The 18,538-nt window shown below is 39.7% G+C and overlaps 1 protein-coding gene across 1 annotated transcript; it reads left to right on the top strand.

The window, feature by feature from the left end:
* Window positions 1–49: 49 nt before the first annotated feature.
* Window positions 50–11,144, top strand: COPS5 (COP9 signalosome subunit 5). Its single transcript, XM_003205096.4, has 7 exons — window positions 50–302; window positions 3,044–3,172; window positions 4,330–4,395; window positions 5,754–5,839; window positions 9,351–9,462; window positions 10,014–10,162; window positions 10,743–11,144. Exons 1-7 carry the CDS (start codon window positions 117–119, stop codon window positions 10,825–10,827), a joined length of 813 nt encoding a protein of 270 aa, XP_003205144.2. The 5' UTR covers window positions 50–116; the 3' UTR covers window positions 10,828–11,144.
* The last annotated feature ends 7,394 nt before the right edge of the window (window positions 11,145–18,538 follow it).

The following is an 18,538-nucleotide window of genomic DNA, read 5'->3' as shown; positions in this document are numbered from 1 at the left end:
AGCGGGGCGAGGCGAGGCGAGGCCAGGCCAGGCCCTGAGCGCTTCCGCGGCCTCTGTCCCGCTGCAGCCACCATTACTTCAAGTACTGCAAGATCTCGGCGCTGGCCCTGCTGAAGATGGTGATGCACGCCCGCTCTGGGGGCAACCTGGAGGTGATGGGGCTGATGCTGGGCAAGGTGGACGGAGAGACCATGATCATCATGGACAGCTTCGCTCTGCCGGTGGAGGGCACCGAGACCCGCGTCAACGCGCAGGCGGCCGCCTACGAGTACATGGCCGCCTACATCGAGAACGCCAAGCAGGTACGCAGAGGGGGGGGATATGGCATGACTCTTACCTTCTTGCCTTCTGAAGTCTTAAGTCTGAAAGCGCGGTAAACTTCTCACTTGCAGAAAGGTAGCAGAAATGTAAGTGGTGAGTTGGGCAGAGAGGAAAGTGATGAGCTTCAGTGAGAGCAAGTGTAGGGTCCTGCACCTGGGGAGGAATAACCACACGCATCAGTACAGGTGAGGGGCTGGCTTGCTGGAGAGGAGCAGGTGCTGGAGAGGAGGGGCTGACTTGCTGGAGAAAGATCTAGGTGTCCTGGTGGATAGCAAGTTGGCCATGAGCCAGCAGTGTGCCTTTGTGGCCAGAAAGGCCAATGGGATCCTGGGGTGCACTAAAAAGAACACGACCAGCAGGTCAAGAAGGGTGATCCTCCCTCTCTGCCCCAATGAGACCACATCTGGAGTATTCTGTCCAGGCTCCCCAGTTCAAGAAAGACAAGGAGCTTCTAGAGAGAGTCCTGCAGAGTGCCACAGAGCGCCACAAAGATATAAGGGTCCTGGAGCATCTCCTGCATGAGGAAAGGCTGAGAGAGCTGGGGCTGTTCAGCCTGGAGAAGGCTGAGGGATCTCATTGCTATTTGTAAATATCTAAAGTGTAGGAGTCAGGTGGATGCAGCCAGGCTCTTTTCAGTGGTATGTGGCAACAGAACAAGAAGCAACAAAAAAAAATCTGCAACACAGAAAGTTCCATACAAACATAAGGAAGAACTTTATTGTAAGAGTGATGGTGCCCTGGAACAAGCTGCCCAGAGGGGTTGTGGAATCTCCTCTGAAGATATTCAGAACCTGCCTAGATGTTTTCCTGTGTGACCCACCATAGGGATCCCGCTTTTAGCACAGGGATTGGGCGAGGTGGTTATCTCCAGAAGTCCCTTCCAATCCATACAACTATGTGATTCTGTGAAATATTAATCTGCTCTGTGGCTGATGCAGAAGCCAGCATGGCATATGAGCAGTTGCTGGCCTGCTGCTGCCAACACACAGCACTCTGACACTGCAAATAAGCACTGAAATCCCTCAAACTGTCCAAGCTCAAATAGTTTGAGGCCCAGTTTAACCTTTGATTTGCCGTTAATCCTTGAAGTATTTTAAATTGTAGGGTCCTTACATAGTGTAGAGAAAGATACAGCTATTTGAGTTATTTTGGAGAGGTGTGCTTATAGTCACAGCTTTCCGTGGGTTTAAGGAGGTTTAAATAAATTAGGCTGGATCATGACTTCGAAAGAGAGTAAATACAGTCCAAAGGTTAAATACATTCTAAGACCTGTGGTGTTTTTTTTGAGGTTTTTTTTTGAGTTTTTTTTTAAATAATTTATCACACTTCTTTAAGAGAAAATGTCAAAGTAACTATTTAATGTAGTTCACTGTATCTGGAAGCTATTCAAGTAATGATTTTAATACTATTGTTGCTGAAAAGTGTAGAAAATGAAAGGGTGTTTTTATCTGAAGATATGTTTGTACTACCCAGTTCTTAGGTAGAAAAAATGTCTTAAGTATAGAGCATGGCATCGGTATTTACATATACAGTTCAGTTCATTTGACTTTTAAAACAGCCCAGGTTTATATGGGAGTACTCATGATGCGAAAATCAAGCAAAAATAAGAACTTGGCTTTGCTGGAGCTCTGACAGTGTGCATGCTGGCTGCTTTACATCTGAGGTTGGCAAGCACTTTGTCCTGGAATAACTCTTTTTAATATTAGATTACATGTTGATAATATCCCTCTGCATAAGTGCTTTGCAGAAGCTAGTGTTGCAGTTACTTGCTCCTCCACAGGCAGGATCTGATGTTAAGATGGTTAAAAAAATAAAGTTATTTGTTTTGCCTATTCAAAAATAAAGTGAATGTTCAGTTCAGTAGATACTGTGTTCTGTCTCTCTTTATAGTTTCCAGATTTAACCTTCCTGGCATGCTCAGCATTTGGCAAAACCAAGCAGCTAAATGCATTGAACACACTGCCACGAAGGCTGTACAGAAATAGTTTCACTCAATATTGAATAGCCAGTACACAATTCTTGACCAGTTACAATAAACTAAATGCAGTGGGTGTTTATTCTCCTTGATGAACCATGATTTTTGATTTTGTTTGTTTGGGGTACTTGTAAAGATAGCCCGGAGTATTATTTGGAAACTTCTGTTATGAGCTTCTTTAGTCGAAAAATCCCCGAAAATAATCTTTTGGTTTTCACTGCATACTGTGTACTGTGGCAATGAATTCTGACACTTCTGGTCTCCAAAAATGCTCAAGTTTCTATTTCTTTAAACCTAATGGTCTCACTGTATGCCTCTGAAGCGTGTTTCTGTACTAAATAGTGCTCATTCTCTATTGGCTTACTATACATTATATGCGTTTCTACATACTGGCATCATTTCCACTCTAAAAAAATCCCACGCTGGAGAGTCCTGGTTTTACTTAATCTCACCCTGTGGAACCTCTTCTGTACTTCAGCTGTCATTGAAGTTGTTGTCACCAGGTCCTTGGAGTTATTTGTTTTGAGGTAGTGGCTCTGACAGCTAATACTACAGATCTTACGGTTTCTGGAAGGTAGTTAAGCAAAATAAGGTGTATGTCGAATATTTAAAGTTAGCATACAGGCTGTGGTGTATTCTTTTATCCCCTTGCTGCGTTGTAGTGTGCTGGAAGGCCCAGTAGAGGGCAGCCCATGCTTTACGAATGAGGGTCAGAGCTCTGGATTTGTTTTCCTTCACCACTGTTAGGTTGGTCGTCTAGAAAATGCAATTGGCTGGTACCACAGTCACCCTGGCTACGGCTGCTGGCTCTCCGGGATCGATGTCAGTACTCAGATGCTTAATCAGCAATTTCAAGAACCCTTTGTAGCAGTGGTGGTAAGTACTGTCTGATAGCTTATAAAACTGCATAGCAAGTTATGTTGAGAGGGGAGTGACTTCTAGATTTTTGTCCATTAGCAGTCTAGTAATGTGCAGTTTGCAGGATGGAAGTGTTAGATCTAAATCTTAAATTGTTATTGCTACTTTTGCATTGCTGCCACATGCTGGTCAAACTGATAGTCTTGTTCACTGAGGCCATTTTTGCTTTATTGTTCCAAAGGATGTAGTGCTGTACAAATCTATATGCTGCTCTTAGTTTGAAGTCGGTACTTCTGCAAAAAATGCATTAGCAATCCATATTCAACCTCTTACAATATAAGAAAAATTTGTTCTCTTTGTTGCTTGTTCTGAAAAGTGAGTAGATTATGTTCACACAGTTCTGTTACTTTGAATCTAAAATGCCTTTTAGCTGAAATGAGTGGCACGGTCTAAAGTAAAAGATTCTAGGAAGTCTTTGAAGAAAAAAATCTGAAGAAACTGGGCCCTTTCAGGCTGCAGATCACATTTTAAATCAAAATAAAACTTACGTTAGTACAACTTGTGCAACTATTGCTGCTGAAGGAAATAAAGGATAAAAGACTGAAATTAATCAGAAAGAAGGGATATAGGTAATGCTAGAATTCCATTAGACGAGGATAAATCACCCTAAGAAGTATTTCTACCATATGAGTTTCCCCATGTTATGATATTTTACAGATTCAGAACATTTCCTTTGGGACTTCCTTCTATTTTCATTTATTCCTTTTTCTTTTTTTTTTTCTTTTCTTTTAAAATGAGGCAGAACATCAGTAAGTTTGTTCTCAAGGAGATTCCTTTGCGATTCTTCTATCTCTTCCACCAAAGTACAGCAGATCACAAGATCTTTCTTAGCTCTAGTAAGATTGTAAGATTGTGATGTGTTGTAAGATTAAAATGTGGATTTTTATTCTGGCTTGTTGCTTGCTCTAAGTGCAATTTCTTTTCAAGTATTTGCGAAAATGCTGAAATGGGTTTGAAAAATGGTCCTTAAAAAGCTCATGGATGTCAACTGACAAAATAGTGTTTATGACTAAATGAATAGAATTTGCACTAATTATGTTTCTGAAATATAATCACTATTAATTTTAATAATTCATTAAATGTTACGTAAGAAGCATTACTTGTATTTTTTACAGATTGATCCGACAAGAACAATATCTGCAGGAAAAGTAAATCTTGGTGCATTTAGGACATATCCTAAGGTAAATACTTAAAATTACCTGCAGTGTGATCAATAACCACTCTTTAAGTAATTGATTGGTTCTAAAGATTAGTGCAGTTTGATCATCTGACAGATAAATCTGCTTCAGTGTATCACTGTGCATTCGTAACGACTTGATGCTATACTGGTTATTGTGGGAATATTGATTACATTTAGAAAAGTTGACTTCTAGTATGTTTTTAATAGATTTTTGTCAGTCTTAAATCAAATAGACTCTCTAGATAAAGGAGTTTTCCTGTCATTCATTTATGTATTTATGTTAATTTTTTTCTTTTTTTTAGACCTAACATACTTGTAAAATTTGATCTCATATGTTGTAATCTGCTTTTCATTTTAGAAAAAACATTTGAAACTTTCTGTAGTTACCTCTTTCAGATAAACACTATGAACCAACAAAAAAGAAAAGCACTACACAAAAGAGGTGAATTAACATGGAAAGGTTAGGCTAAAAACTAAGAAATCACCGAAATATTGAAGATCTGGATCTCCACATGTAGTTTTACGGTTATACTTCTGACACACATAATTGTTATTTTATTTCAATCTAATAAAGCTTAAGTATAATTGGAAGTTTAATTTCCAGTTATCAGTGACGTGTCAAGAACATTCATCTGTAATTGGCAAGAATATTTATGAGACATTCCAGTTTGCATTCAACGTTATTTTAGAGTTGAAAAATACGTAGAAGCTCAGCTTTGTACAATTTGTGTTTCAGAAGAATATTCACCTCTGTTGGCAAAACCACTTCATAAATGCTATATTTTGAGCAGGGAGAAGAATCCTGCACCTGGAAACCAAATCCTCTGTAGAAAATGCACATTAGATGGGTATTTTTAGGGAGCCCTTCGATTGTTTTGCAAGCTAGTCAGTAGCTGTGAGAGGCAGCACCTTAGCTAAATAGGTAACTGAAGTTTTATCTATCCCTAGGGCATATGCAGGGCAAGTATATTTCCTCCCCCTTCTCTTATCTTCTGTCTTCCCTTCAAAAAGGACCAAAATCACTTCCCAGAACAGGAAAAGAAGTCTTGCATTAGAAGCTCTTTACTACTTTGATCAAAAGAAGAAGAAAAAGATCAAATCATAACTTGCCGCCCTGTTCGTGTCCAACGCTTTTTGACAGACCTGCAAACATAATGACTCGTAGTAAAGCGAAATGTAAACCTGAGATATAAGAAAATTCCAAATTTCAGGCTAGTGGGGGAAATGTCATCTTCCTTATGGAAGTGTCCTTCTTTGCGTAAATCAGAATTTGTGTGACGTGCTTTTCAAGAGCTTAGTCATTCTTTAGAAGTCCCAGATGTACTGCGCCATGTTTGCCCTTTCTTTGTTTAATTGTAGGGATACAAACCTCCGGATGAAGGTCCCTCTGAATACCAAACTATTCCACTTAATAAAATAGAAGATTTTGGTGTTCACTGTAAACAGTAAGTAACATAAAAATTACCAACTGCAGCACGAATTCTCAGTTTTTGTATTTAGCCTAGTGATTCACCAAAAACTGCATTTCTAGGTATGTTTCAAATTGTGACATTATTTGTTGTATTAGCACTGTTGATTTTGTGGAAAAGTGTGTCATTTATCAGAAGATCTTCTACAGGGGAACTGTTTTAAAGATGAAGTTTCTTTTAACCTAGTTGAAAGTGCTAGCAGTTGGTTTACTTATAAGGAGTGGTGCTGTCTTAGAGCAAGGAGTGCAGGGTCAGATGTAGATTTAGCAGCAGGACTGCTCTTCTGGGTAACAGCAACTGTAGTGCATACCTTTATCCTGTGTCACTGTTAATGTGGCTGCAGGTTTTCAATCATATTGAGTTGTTTCTCTCTTTGGTGAAGTGGAGCTGTTTCAAGGGATAACATCAGCAACAGGAAGAATTACTGCTTTTTCTCTCCCACTAGTATAGTTTCCATGAATTTTAAAGGCAGTTTAATTTTTACCATTCTCCTATCCCCCAGTCAAGTGTTCCTTGCTTCATACATACATGTACTTACTTGGAAAAGCATTTGTTTTGCCAAGTCAGTCCCCTGATCAGATCCAATTTATTCTTGCTGGTTAAGCTAAGGTGGAGTGGAAGATAGAGGCAGATGATGGAGATGCGATATTGGGTTGGAAGGAATGTTAAAGACCATCCAGTTCCAGCACCCTGCCATAGGCAGAGTTGCCACCCACTAGATCAGGCTGCTCAGAGCCCCATCCAACCTGGCCTTGAATGCCTCCAGGGATCAATGAGAGAAAGATGGAATTGCTTCTTCCATTCTGGTTTCGATTCCATCTTCAGATGTTTGACAAGCCCTGCAGTTTAAGGAAATGTGTACAGAAAACTTCTGAGATTTCATTGATGCCATGGTAGGCTCATGGATACGGTGTAGGCCATTGCCTCTTTTTTTCCATGGTTTTGGTGCATGGATATCTATTCTTAGTGCATTTATAGCTGCATGAAGAGTCAGACCCTCAAGAGATGAAGAAATTAATACAGTTGAGAATTGATTTTCCTATACAAACTGAGAAAAATCCAGAATAGTAACTACACAGAAATCTTTGTAGAACTGTAATGATTCTGTCATTTCAGAGTAGTCCTTGTATGGGCACTGCCCATAAATCAAAGTATTTATGTATGAGAGGAGGCTGTGTTTTATTGTTCTTTATTTGAAGTGGTCAGTTTGGGAGAGTTCATTTGTTTATTTGGGGGGTTTTGTTGTGGGGTTTACTGTTGTTTTTTGGTTTTTTGGTTTTTGTTTTTGTTTTTTTTTAATTTGACAGTTCTTAACAGTTACCATCATAATCTCCATCTCAGGAAGCTGGCTTATCTTATAGGCTACTTCCATCCAAAGTAAATATTTTCCAGTCTTCCCTAGAAAGAAACAGCAGTTACAGAAAAAGATGGAATTAAAACTGGAATATTGGCACATTATTGAACTACTGATTACAAAAGATTAGAGTGATGGCTTCCTCTCAGTAGTATGGGTAGTTGCACTACAGATTTAAAATGTAGCCAACTTGAATGATGATCCTCACTGTTTGGTAGTCTGGTCACTACTAATTGTTTCATAGTAACAGTAACTTTCCATAGAAATTAAGCACTAATAGTGCTGAAGAATTTACTGATCAAAATAAAATCTAGCATAACTTTAATGTTGCTGTAATTCATCTACACATAGCTCAGGTTTCTGTCTACTTTGTCATCTCTTATGAATTGCATAGTACCAGTAAAGTTTGACTTTAAAAACAAGTATGGTATAACAAAATTATTTGTCCATTAGTAACATTTACTGCTGTCAAATGTTGCTAATTCAATTTGATGCAAGATATGCAAAATTAGTGATGTATTATTAAAAAATTACAATATCGAAGAGGCATAGAATCAGCAAGGTTGGAAAAGACCTCCAAGATCACCTAGTCCAACCATCCACCTATCACCAATAGTTCCCACTAAACTATGTCCTTCAGTACAACATCCTAACATTTCTTGAACACCTCCAGGGTCAGTGGATCCACCACCTCCCTGGGCAGCCCAATCCAGTGCCTGACCACTTTCTCAGAGAAGAAATATTTCCTGATGTCCAACATGAATCTCCCTTGGCACAACTTGAGGCCATTCCCTTTAGTCCTATCACTGCTTATATGGGAGAAGAGGCCTACACCCATCTCACCACAATTTCCCTTCAGGTAGTTGTAGAGAATGATAAAGTCTCCCTTGAGCCACGTCTTCTCCAGACTAAACAATCCCATTTCCTCCAGCCACTCCTCATAAGGCTTGTGCTGCAGACCCCTCACCAGTTTTGTTGCCTCTCTCTGGACACGTTCCAGGGCCTCAGTGTATTTCTTGTAGTGCTGAGTACAGAGCGATGATCTCTTCCCTGCTCCTGCTGGCAACGCTATCTCTGGTACAACCCAGGATGCCATTGGCCTTCTTGGCCACCTGGGCACACTCCTGGCTCATGTTCAGCTAAGCATTGACCAATACACCCAGGTCCATTTCCTCTACAAAGTCTTCCAGCCACTCCACCTCAAGCCTGTAGCGTTGCTTGGGGTTGTTATGGCCAAAGTGCAGGACCCAGCATTTGGTCTTGTTGAACCTCATCCCATTGGCTTCAGCCCAGTTATCCAGCCTGTCCAGATCCCTCTGTAGGGCCCAGGAAGATCGACAGTTCCAGCCACTTCTGTTATCTGCAGACTTACTGAGGGTGAACTCAATGCTCTTATCCAGGTCATGGGTAAAGATATCGAATAGGACAGGCCCCAGTACTGACCCCCGGGCAACACCACTCATGACCAGTCACCAGCTGGATTTAGCTCCATTCACCACCACTCTCTGGGCCTGGCCTTCCAACCAGTTCTTTACCCAGCAGAATGTATCTAAGCCATGGGCTGCCTCCTTCTACAGGAACACTGTAGGAAACAGTGTAGAAGGCTTTGCTGAAGTTTAGCTAGACTACATCAGCAGCCTTTCCCTCATCCAGCAGGCAGATCACTCAATCATAGAAGGAGATGAGGTTGGTCAAGCTGGACTTGCACTTCACGAACCCAAGCTGGCTAGGCCTGATCCCCCATGCTGTCTGATCTCCCCCAAGATCACCTGCTCTATAACCTTTCCCAGCAGGGACATCAGGTCTGTAGTTCCCTGGATCCTCCTTATTGTACAGTGCGTCATTGCATTGCTTTTACAAAATTAACAAAAACACTTGCAGTCTCTTAAGTAAAACAGCAGTATGTATAGGGATTGTGTAAACCTATATTAAGGCTATGTATGAAATAATTACAAAACATCTTGTAGAGTTAGAGTTGGAAGTGGGAGTAACTTTTTTTATTGTTGAATACCTTGAATTTCTGAAGATACTTGTCACTAATAAGGACTTTTTCAGATGGATGTCGTTTGGGTGTTAGAGCCAAACAAGATATATTTATATGGAATTTTATTGTGTGCACATTTGTTTTTAAAGGTATTATGCATTAGAAGTATCTTACTTTAAATCGTCTTTGGATCGTAAATTGCTTGAGCTTTTGTGGAACAAGTACTGGGTGAACACTCTCAGCTCTTCTAGTTTGCTTACTGTAAGTACCATTATATGCTATTATGTGCATATGTCTGTCTTAAACATCTTTTACCCACATATCTCTTTACAGCACTGCAATAAATAGGATGACTTAAGGTGATGCATTGAATAAGTAAACACTTCTACTGCTGTTTTTATCTGTAAATGCCTAACAGGTGAAACTGTTAAAATGAGGTTGCAAGATATACGGAAAGTAGGCCTTCAGGGGGACAGCAGCAGCATCAAAACCTTCCTCCTGCAGAAGCCAGTTTGAAATCTTCTCTCTTAGCCAAAATGAGCAGTTTTACTTGCACTTTCTTGGTTTCATTACTTAGGAGTGGCTGGAAAATAATAAGTACCCATTTCAGTTTTTAAGTATTGAGTCTTTCTCAGATGTAGAGATACTGTTTTGTCAGCCACCACTCACATAGCAGTTGTAGTCTGTAGTACATAAATTGCAGATAAGGGTTAAAATGTGCAGGACTTAGATGTTGTTCTTTTATTTTTCTGTATAAATGTTTGAGTTTATAGCTTAAAACTTAGAAAGGTAATTGCTTGCTTTCTCCTAAGAATGCTGACTACACCACTGGCCAAGTCTTTGATTTGTCTGAAAAATTAGAGCAGTCAGAAGCTCAGCTTGGACGGGGGAGTTTTATGCTGGGTTTAGAGACTCATGATAAGAAATCAGAGGACAAACTTGCTAAAGCAACAAGAGACAGGTAAGACAATGCATACATGTGTTCTTCCCTGTAAAAAGTATTAAACTTTAATTATCAAGTCCTTTGTGGTAACCAACCAATAAAATCATATCCTGGAGAGCTATGGATAGGAATGAGAGGCTCCAGATATGACCAGTTATTTTTGAAAGTTTAAGAAACATTTGTATAATACTTTCATTTAAAAATTAAGAACTCCTGAGGTTGGGATAAGGTGGAGAAGTGTGAGAACCTTCAAGCACTGATAAAAGGTGGTAGCTCTCTTCCCCCAGGATTTTGGGGAATTTTTTTGTTGTTGATCAGAAGACTACAGAGCTCATTTTCTATTATTAACAAACGATGCCCTAAATTGCTAAACAGGTTCCCTGGAACTGGTCTTTGTGTGTCTAGATCCCATCAGTTTGCATTCAAAGCTATTGGCAACAATGGCTAAATTGGGGTGTATGACTTTTCCTTTCTGGACAGTTGTGGAGATTCATGGGGTTATGGGCACCCTGAACTTCCAAAACAGCTGAATATCTTTAAATAAAATGACAGTTTAGTTCGGTCTTTAGCCAACATTGAATTTATGCTTGTTTTTCAGCTGCAAGACCACCATAGAAGCTATACATGGATTGATGTCTCAGGTTATTAAGGATAAACTGTTTAATCAAATTAATATAGCTTGAAGTGCATCGCTAGCTGATATGAATCTCCAAAGCAGAAAAAGTTATGGTTTCTTTCACTTGGACTTGTTCAACTTGGGAAAAGGATCTGAAGTGGAAAATTATTCATTTAAATTGTAGTACTTTAATATTTCCCACCTGTCTGACCGGATTTAAAGAACAAAACGTTCTGAAATGTAGTGTAACTTTTTGTTCTTTACCATAAAACACAACCAGTTTTGAGAATTGCTCCAAAAGGAAAATAAATGTGACTTACTGGATTTTGGTCTGAAGTATTTATCTCAAGTATCTACTTGTAATAAAACAGTTTTAAAAATGAACAAGCGTTTTGGGGGTTGAATTGTTTGGCAAACATTTATCACCTGTTCTTCTTACTGTTCCAAATGAGTGTTCTGTCCACTTAGACTGGGTAGGTGACCTATGCAATATGAGAAGTTGGGATCTCAGATTTTTGTTTTTGTGTTTAACATTTTAATGCCATTTGTTTATCTTTTAACAAGTTATTAAATGTAATGGCACTATTATTGGTTTAGTTTTATTGGTCCAACCAGAAATGGTTTCTTCTCACTCCGATGGCAATATTCTACTCCTAGCTTCGCAGTTAAGATGAACCTTTTTCATTTCTAGGTAGTCAAATTACAGACATTGAAACTGTGAAATTAACATGAGGCTCATACAGTGACTTTTCTCCTGCTTGTCTCCTATTGCTTGTCATGGTCACTTGTTGCCTGCAAAGGAACCTAATGAAAAAAACCCAGTATCTCTGAAATATGAGTTAGCCTCATTTAGGGCCACAGATACTGAAATGCATTAATCATCATTGATGCCTTATAACATGGTGCCACTGCACAGCTGATGTAAGTTTGTTTTGGAGGCTTTCATACTGCATTTCAATAAGTCAAGATGTTTGGATTTCTTTTAAGTTTTTATCCTTAATCCTGAGTTTCCTGGGTTTTTTGGAATGTTTACTTTTGGGATAATTTATAACGTGCTTTATACAATATGCCATTATTCTTTATACCTTAAGTAACTAATATTCCTTTTCAACCTTAACTATGCCTTGATGTGGGTTTTGTTTTTGTTTTGGTCTGGAAATTGTAATAGCTATTACTCATTTGGGGCTTTTCATTCAACCGGATTCCAGTGTGTTTGAAGCTAAGATGCAAGTTACACAATGGAAACATCATTCAGCAAGGAAACACAGATACCCTGAAGCAGAAATTCATCAAGAGTTTTAAAGCAGCAGCATCCAGCAGTTCAGGAAAAATGCTTTAAATTGGAGCTGGTCAGGATTAGATGGGAGGACAATTTTGTTTCTTCCAGCATGGCAGTGGTGGTGCGAGGCAGGAGAAAAATGTTGTGGTGTTTCAGTATTTGGAGCTGTTCATTTTCCTGAAAATGGCAAGAGCAAGCATCTTACAAAAGCGAATGAAACAGCTAACCTTAATGTTCTTTTGTTTTTGAGCAACATGGGAGTTATTAAGTAGTCGTCTGCCTTGCATTCACATCAGATTGGAAGAACTATTCCTTGATTCATGAACTATTTGGTATTGATAACATGCAGTTCACGCTAGATATAACTCTGTTCAGTGTCAGTCTGTGTTATAGGAAACTGCCCTTAATCCACTGTCTTTTCTGTTTTTACAAGGGACACTCATTTTCTTGGCCTTCAGTAGTAGTTTGCATGCACCATTTCAGATCAAATAGAATCATAGAATGGCCTGGGTTGAAAAGGACCAAAATGATCATCAAGTTTCAACCTCTCTGCTATGTGCAGGGTCACCAACCACCAGACCAGGCTGCCCAGAGCCACATCCAACCTGGCCTTGAATGCCTTCAGGGATGAGGCATCCACAACCTCCTTGGGCAACCTGTTCCAGTGTGTCACCACTCTGTGTGAAAAACTTCCTCCTGATTAAACTTCCTATTTAATAGACAAGGCATAGTCCTGCATCTCTATCACTTGTGTCTTGGTAAAACTTTGACTATGTTTTGTTTTCAGACGTCCCTTTTTTACATCAACCTTGTCCTAAATGTGCTAAATATGATTAGGCATTGATTAACCTGTTTGTTTTCTGCCCTTTGGTAAATGTTTGTGATAGGGTGAGGGTGGTGTTTTGGGGGAGGGTCAGAGTTTCAAAATAACCTCGATTTGTTACCTTCTATTTGCTAACTATATTATGTACTTTCTCTTACTGCTCTGCTCCAAATATTCCAAGTCAGAATTGGACTCTCATTATGCTACTCATATAGTATGTTCATATACAGTCTTTGAAGTACTAACTCAAAGCCTTAGATAGGAGATTTTTTTTTTAATATCATGCAGTAAATTAGTGTCAGATAAAATGATAAAAGCAAATACCGGACCAAATCCAAAACCAGCCAAAACTTTCATACCAGCATTAAAGTTTGTGTTATCATTGTTTTAAGGGTGAGGGTGCTTAAGAGGTGAAAATGACTGAAATATGGGGTGATAATAGATAAGATTAATTGCTTGCAGGTAGGATTTTTTTCGGGTGGTGTCAAGTCTTGAAGAGCAGACGACAGAGACCTCCAGTTAGTTGAAGAATTTTTCTAGAGTTAAAAACAATTATCCTAACCCTTTAAGGAATTAATGAAGTAAATTGTTCCTCAGGGTATATTTTTTTAATGAGCTGTAGGAATAATATCTGTGAGGAAATATGTAACTCAGGAACGTTAATTCTGACCTTTAGATGAAACTTCTAACTTAGGAAATATTTGCTGTGACATTCGGTTTGTTTTTAATTCTGAAAAATTGCTTCGTAGAGGGCTTTCTGAACACAACAATGTTCTGGGGGTAGCACGGTCCACTGGATAGGTCACAGGACTCCATCTCAGGAGAACTGAGTTTTCTTCCTGGCTGTTCACAAACCAGGAGTGCGTAAACTTGAGCAAAGCATTTTTGCCAGAGCAAGTGTCGTTTTTTTCTCTCCGAAATAATAACATTGATCATTAGCCTTTAAAAAATACAGATTAAAAAGGATATTTGAGCATTATCATTTTATAAACCAAAGGTCATCGCTACATCTTCAATTTGTCAGACATTAACTACTTCAACTAGCAATTCTCAGTAATACTGTTAGCAAAGATTGTTTATTCTTTTGTGTCGTTTGTCTCTTATGTCATCTCAGATAGGAAGTGCCCCTTGAGAGGATTATAAATATATTGTTTTTGGAACTCTTAATTTCCAACTGAAACATGCAGTCAGCTCCTATGTAATTTGTCCATCATTTCCTGTGTGAATTTTGCTGTTTGTTTTAGACACAGTTACCTTAGGGCTTGTGTATAACTGCAGTGGCATTACTTTATTAAAAACGGAAATTAATTTATGTGCCTGCATCTAATGGCAAGCAATCTTTAGTAATTACAACCATCTGAGCTTTTCTCTCCAGCTGAAGATAAGTTGCTCTCACTTACCCTATCACTTGAGGTTAGAATTAAGCTTGTGCTTTTAATCTGTCCCTAAGGAAGACATTTTCAGTCTCAGTTCCACAAAGCTGGAGATATAACTGGAGAAGCGTGGAGGTACAAAAATCACAGATATTCTTCCAACTTCAGTAAGGTTCAGGTATTTTGTATGATTTATAAATTCAAAATTAGCTTCTCCTTAAACCCATTATTTCTGTGAAACGTTTACCTTTCCTTTAAAAAAGATCTTACGACCACTAGGTACAATTCTGAAGTGATTAAGATGGTTTAACAAATACTTGTATAAAAGCCAGGGACAAGCTAAGGGTAAATAAAACTTAAATCTATTTAGGAACATGGAGTGACTGCATGAATACTCACATTCATTCTGTACGCAGTGTTTGACAAAATAATGCTGAGACCAGTACATCTTCTGAATGCTGAGTATTAGCAGCATATAACTTACATTCTGGTTCGTGTATCAAATTTCACATTATATGGAAAGCTGTTGTCCTCACAGCTCTGTCTGGTGATAAGTGGCAGCACGATTAATGGCTATTCTCTCCATGGTGAAATCTGTAAAAGTATGCTCCACATTTTTACTTTCACTCATCTTTGGAGACTGAATCAACATTGTTGTCTCTTCTGGAGGTAAAATGCAATGTTACTGAACACCTATTATAAACACCATAAAGACATTTACAGCAAGCATATCGTTTTCTAATAGCTTCACTTTTACTTTCAGGCTGCAATAGATTTTAATGCTGGGAAGCGCACAGAGGATATTTCACTTCTTGTCTCCCTATGCAGATACTACATAGACGGATTCCTCTTGTGTCACTGGGGAAAATATTTTTAAATCTCTGTGCTCAGTCTTACAGGCAAGAACTTTGTAGGTCAAAGTCAAAAAAGACATCAACTGCCAATAACGGTAATATAGTTTTGTAGTAATAATAGACCTTGAAGTTGTGTAGTAATAATTATCCATATTGGTCTTGAGGCTTTGTCTGGTGTTGTACCTGTTTTAATTGCAGAAATCATTTTGGAAACTTCAGCAAGCCTGTTACCTATTTCATTTAGTTACTTCGGGGATTTCCTGTCAGAGCTTAGGTTTTGCTTAGGTCCACACAGTTCTATTCACATCAGCAGTCAATATCAGCAAAATCAAATTGCAAGCAGAAATTATATAGAAAAAGGAATAAAGCCAAGCAGTGACAACTCTCTGGTGAAGATCATGTAACCCTCACTGGAAGGATGCTTAGCAGAATGCACTGCAGGGAAAGAACTCCAATTCAGTGCTGCCCAAACATGGCCAGCACAGGGAAGAAAAATGGCCTTAGCTTTGAATGCACAATCCCTGCAAGAATGCATGCAAGTGATCCTGCTTAAATAAAATCAAGAATTGAGGTGTTGTCAAGTAGTTGTCATGCAACAGAATGAGTCCAAGAACATGAAACACTGTACACAAGGTTATGGCTTTATCTACGTAATTATTCCAGGTAGGTGTCTCAACTGAAACACTTCCAGAACAGAAATATGAATGTGTGGAGTTATACCAGAATACACCTATTTCAGAATTTGACATGAAGACAAAACTTTATTACTGAGAAAGCCCTCTGCACTGCTCCTGCTGTCCGTCTGGCTACCAGATCATGGGTTAACAGGCTGTGTATACAGGCAGACACAACAAGGACATGTAAGTACCATTTCCTTAAGAAACTGGGCTGAAAAAATGTCAGACTGAACAGATGATAGCTTTATTTTTCAAAGACATTTCAGTACAGCACTCTCCTATTAAAATTATTGAAATTAAAGCTTACGTTTTTGTGAACCTTATATTTGCTACCCCTGAATATATAAAATGCAAAATATATGTTTAAATTCAGTGGAAAGAATTAATTATTTCAGATATTTTATGCATTAAAACAGCCATACTGAAACAGTTGTGTCAATTGCATTTCACGTAGCTCTAACTATCAAGGAAGAAGGTAAGGTGCTCAGGAGGTTTACCCATTACTGAATAAAAGTTTGAAACCTGACTCTGAAAAACTTTATCAGAAATAGGCTTGAATGTAATGTTTTACAGTTAGAAGTGTTAAATATTTTCTAAGATTATTTGTCTCAATCGTTGTATGACACACCCCCCACGTGTAATTCATGTACACAGAAATAGCACTATGCAGAATGCACACTTGCATTTACACAAAGGAGACTCTTAAGGTGTTTTATGTCCTTAGAAACAAATATGTGTTCAGTGTTCCAATCTAGAATTGTAAGAAATATAGCCACAGTGTTTTTATACAGGTATTTCCAAAAGCAGATTTGAAGACAAGGACTATTTGTACTCAGCCAAATTACTGCCACACTGGAGAGTACGCAGATGATTGTTTAATGCTCTGTGCCACTAGATGAAAGTTCTATTTCAAATCTTAATGAATAAATACTCTCTCTGAAACTTCTCCCAGCTTTTTTCTGCCTTTAAATCAAATTACCAACAGACAGTCCTGGACACCTGCAGAATCTACAGCCGTGAGGGAGAACAGACTAAGTCCAAAATTAACTTTTGTAATATTAAAATACTTTTTTTGGACAGAAGCTTTTCTCAGAACAAGCAGCTTGAGGGCATGCACGGTTTGGATTCCATTGCTGAAATAAGGACATCTTATGATCTGTATCTTCAGAAGAATATAGGGAATTCCAGGTTGGAAGTAGGGGACTCTTTATACCCTGTATGCATTTCTAACAAAAGTCAAAGCAGAACATGATTGCTCTTTACAAACACTGTTATTTTTCCTGTCAGAAATAAAAATCTTAATCTTGGTTTCATTGGAAGCAGTGTATTTTGTCACTGATTTCAACTGAAGAATAGCAAGCACATAGCACACATACGTTTTATTGACTTACACTTGAGTTACTGTGATGTGATGTTACTCAAATGTCCAGATGTGGAATCCTCAGTACAGAAGAGATGTGGACCTCTTGGAACACATCCAGAGGAGGGTCACAGAAATGATCCAAGGGATGGAACACCTCTCCTATGAGGACAGGCTCAGAGAGCTAGGACTCTTCAGCCTGGAGAAGGCTGAGCGGTGACCTGATAGCAGCCTTTCAGTATCTAAAGGGGGGCTTGAGGAGAAAAGAGGACAGATTATTCATAAGGATGTGTCAACAGAACAAGGGCTTCAAGCTTAGGGAGGGTATATTTAGGCTAGATATAAGGAAAAAGTCTTTTACAGTGAGAGTGATGAGGCACTGGATCAGGTCACCCAGTGATATGGTTGATGCCCCATCCCAGGAGACTTAGAAAGTGAGGGTGGATCAGGCCCTGGGCAACCTGATCTGGCTTTGGTGTCCCTGTTCATTGCAGGAGAGTTGGACTAGATGGCCTTCAGAGGCCTTCAGAGGCCATCTAGGCCATTCCTACCCTCAGGATTCTATGATTCTACTCATATGCTTAATTCTATGATTCTACTCATATGCTTAATTCTCAGAATCACAGACTGGTTGAGGTTGGAAGGGGTCTCCGGAGGTCACTGGCTCAGCAGGATGTCCAGGACCACATCCAGATGGCTTCACAGCCGCCCCTGTGCCACTGCTCCATCACCTGCACAGCACAGAAGAGCTTTGCTCCACCTGTCCTGGGGCTGTTCCTCCCCAGTGCAGGACTTAGACTTCACGAGGCTGCTGCTGTGGTCACTGTGGATGGCAGCACTTCTCATCAGCAATTAACTTCATTTAAAAGGGTACCAAAAAAGACTGATAAAATGTACAAGCTGTAGTTTTGCTGTCACCAGGACTTGGTACTGCAGGTACACCACAAGATGGGGGTGTAAGAATCCTTCTTTGTTTTTGGCTCAAAGCTTGCTTCCTGAGGTATTTCTTGTGATAAGACTCTGAGTCATTTATTGAGGAGGCAAGTGATGGGTGCTAGGGCACACCGGGTTACCGCAACATCGACGAGGCACTGACAACGGTGCTGTTCACCACCCATTTATTTTAGCAAGCTTCAAAGTTTTTCCTGCGAGAGCCTCCGGTTGCGACGGTCTCTTCTGAGGGCTCTGAGGTGCGCCGCACGTCTGGCAGCGCTCAGAGGAGGCGGGAGGCACCTCTGATACGGCAGCCCTCTAACCCAGGGACGCTGTGGGCTTGAAACTAACAGCTCGCAGCCCCAGTTCACCCTGACGTGCGAGGAGTCACGCCGAGACCAAGAGCACGGCCAAGACCAAGGCCGATGAAGCCCGCCCCCACCCGCCCCGTCACCCCGCTGCGCTAAGGCAGCCGCGTC

The sequence above is a fragment of the Meleagris gallopavo genome, chromosome 3 (assembly GCF_000146605.3).
Source record: "Meleagris gallopavo isolate NT-WF06-2002-E0010 breed Aviagen turkey brand Nicholas breeding stock chromosome 3, Turkey_5.1, whole genome shotgun sequence".
In the NCBI taxonomy this organism is placed as follows: Eukaryota; Metazoa; Chordata; class Aves; order Galliformes; family Phasianidae; genus Meleagris; species Meleagris gallopavo.
This window is presented reverse-complemented; position numbering and strand designations above follow the sequence as displayed.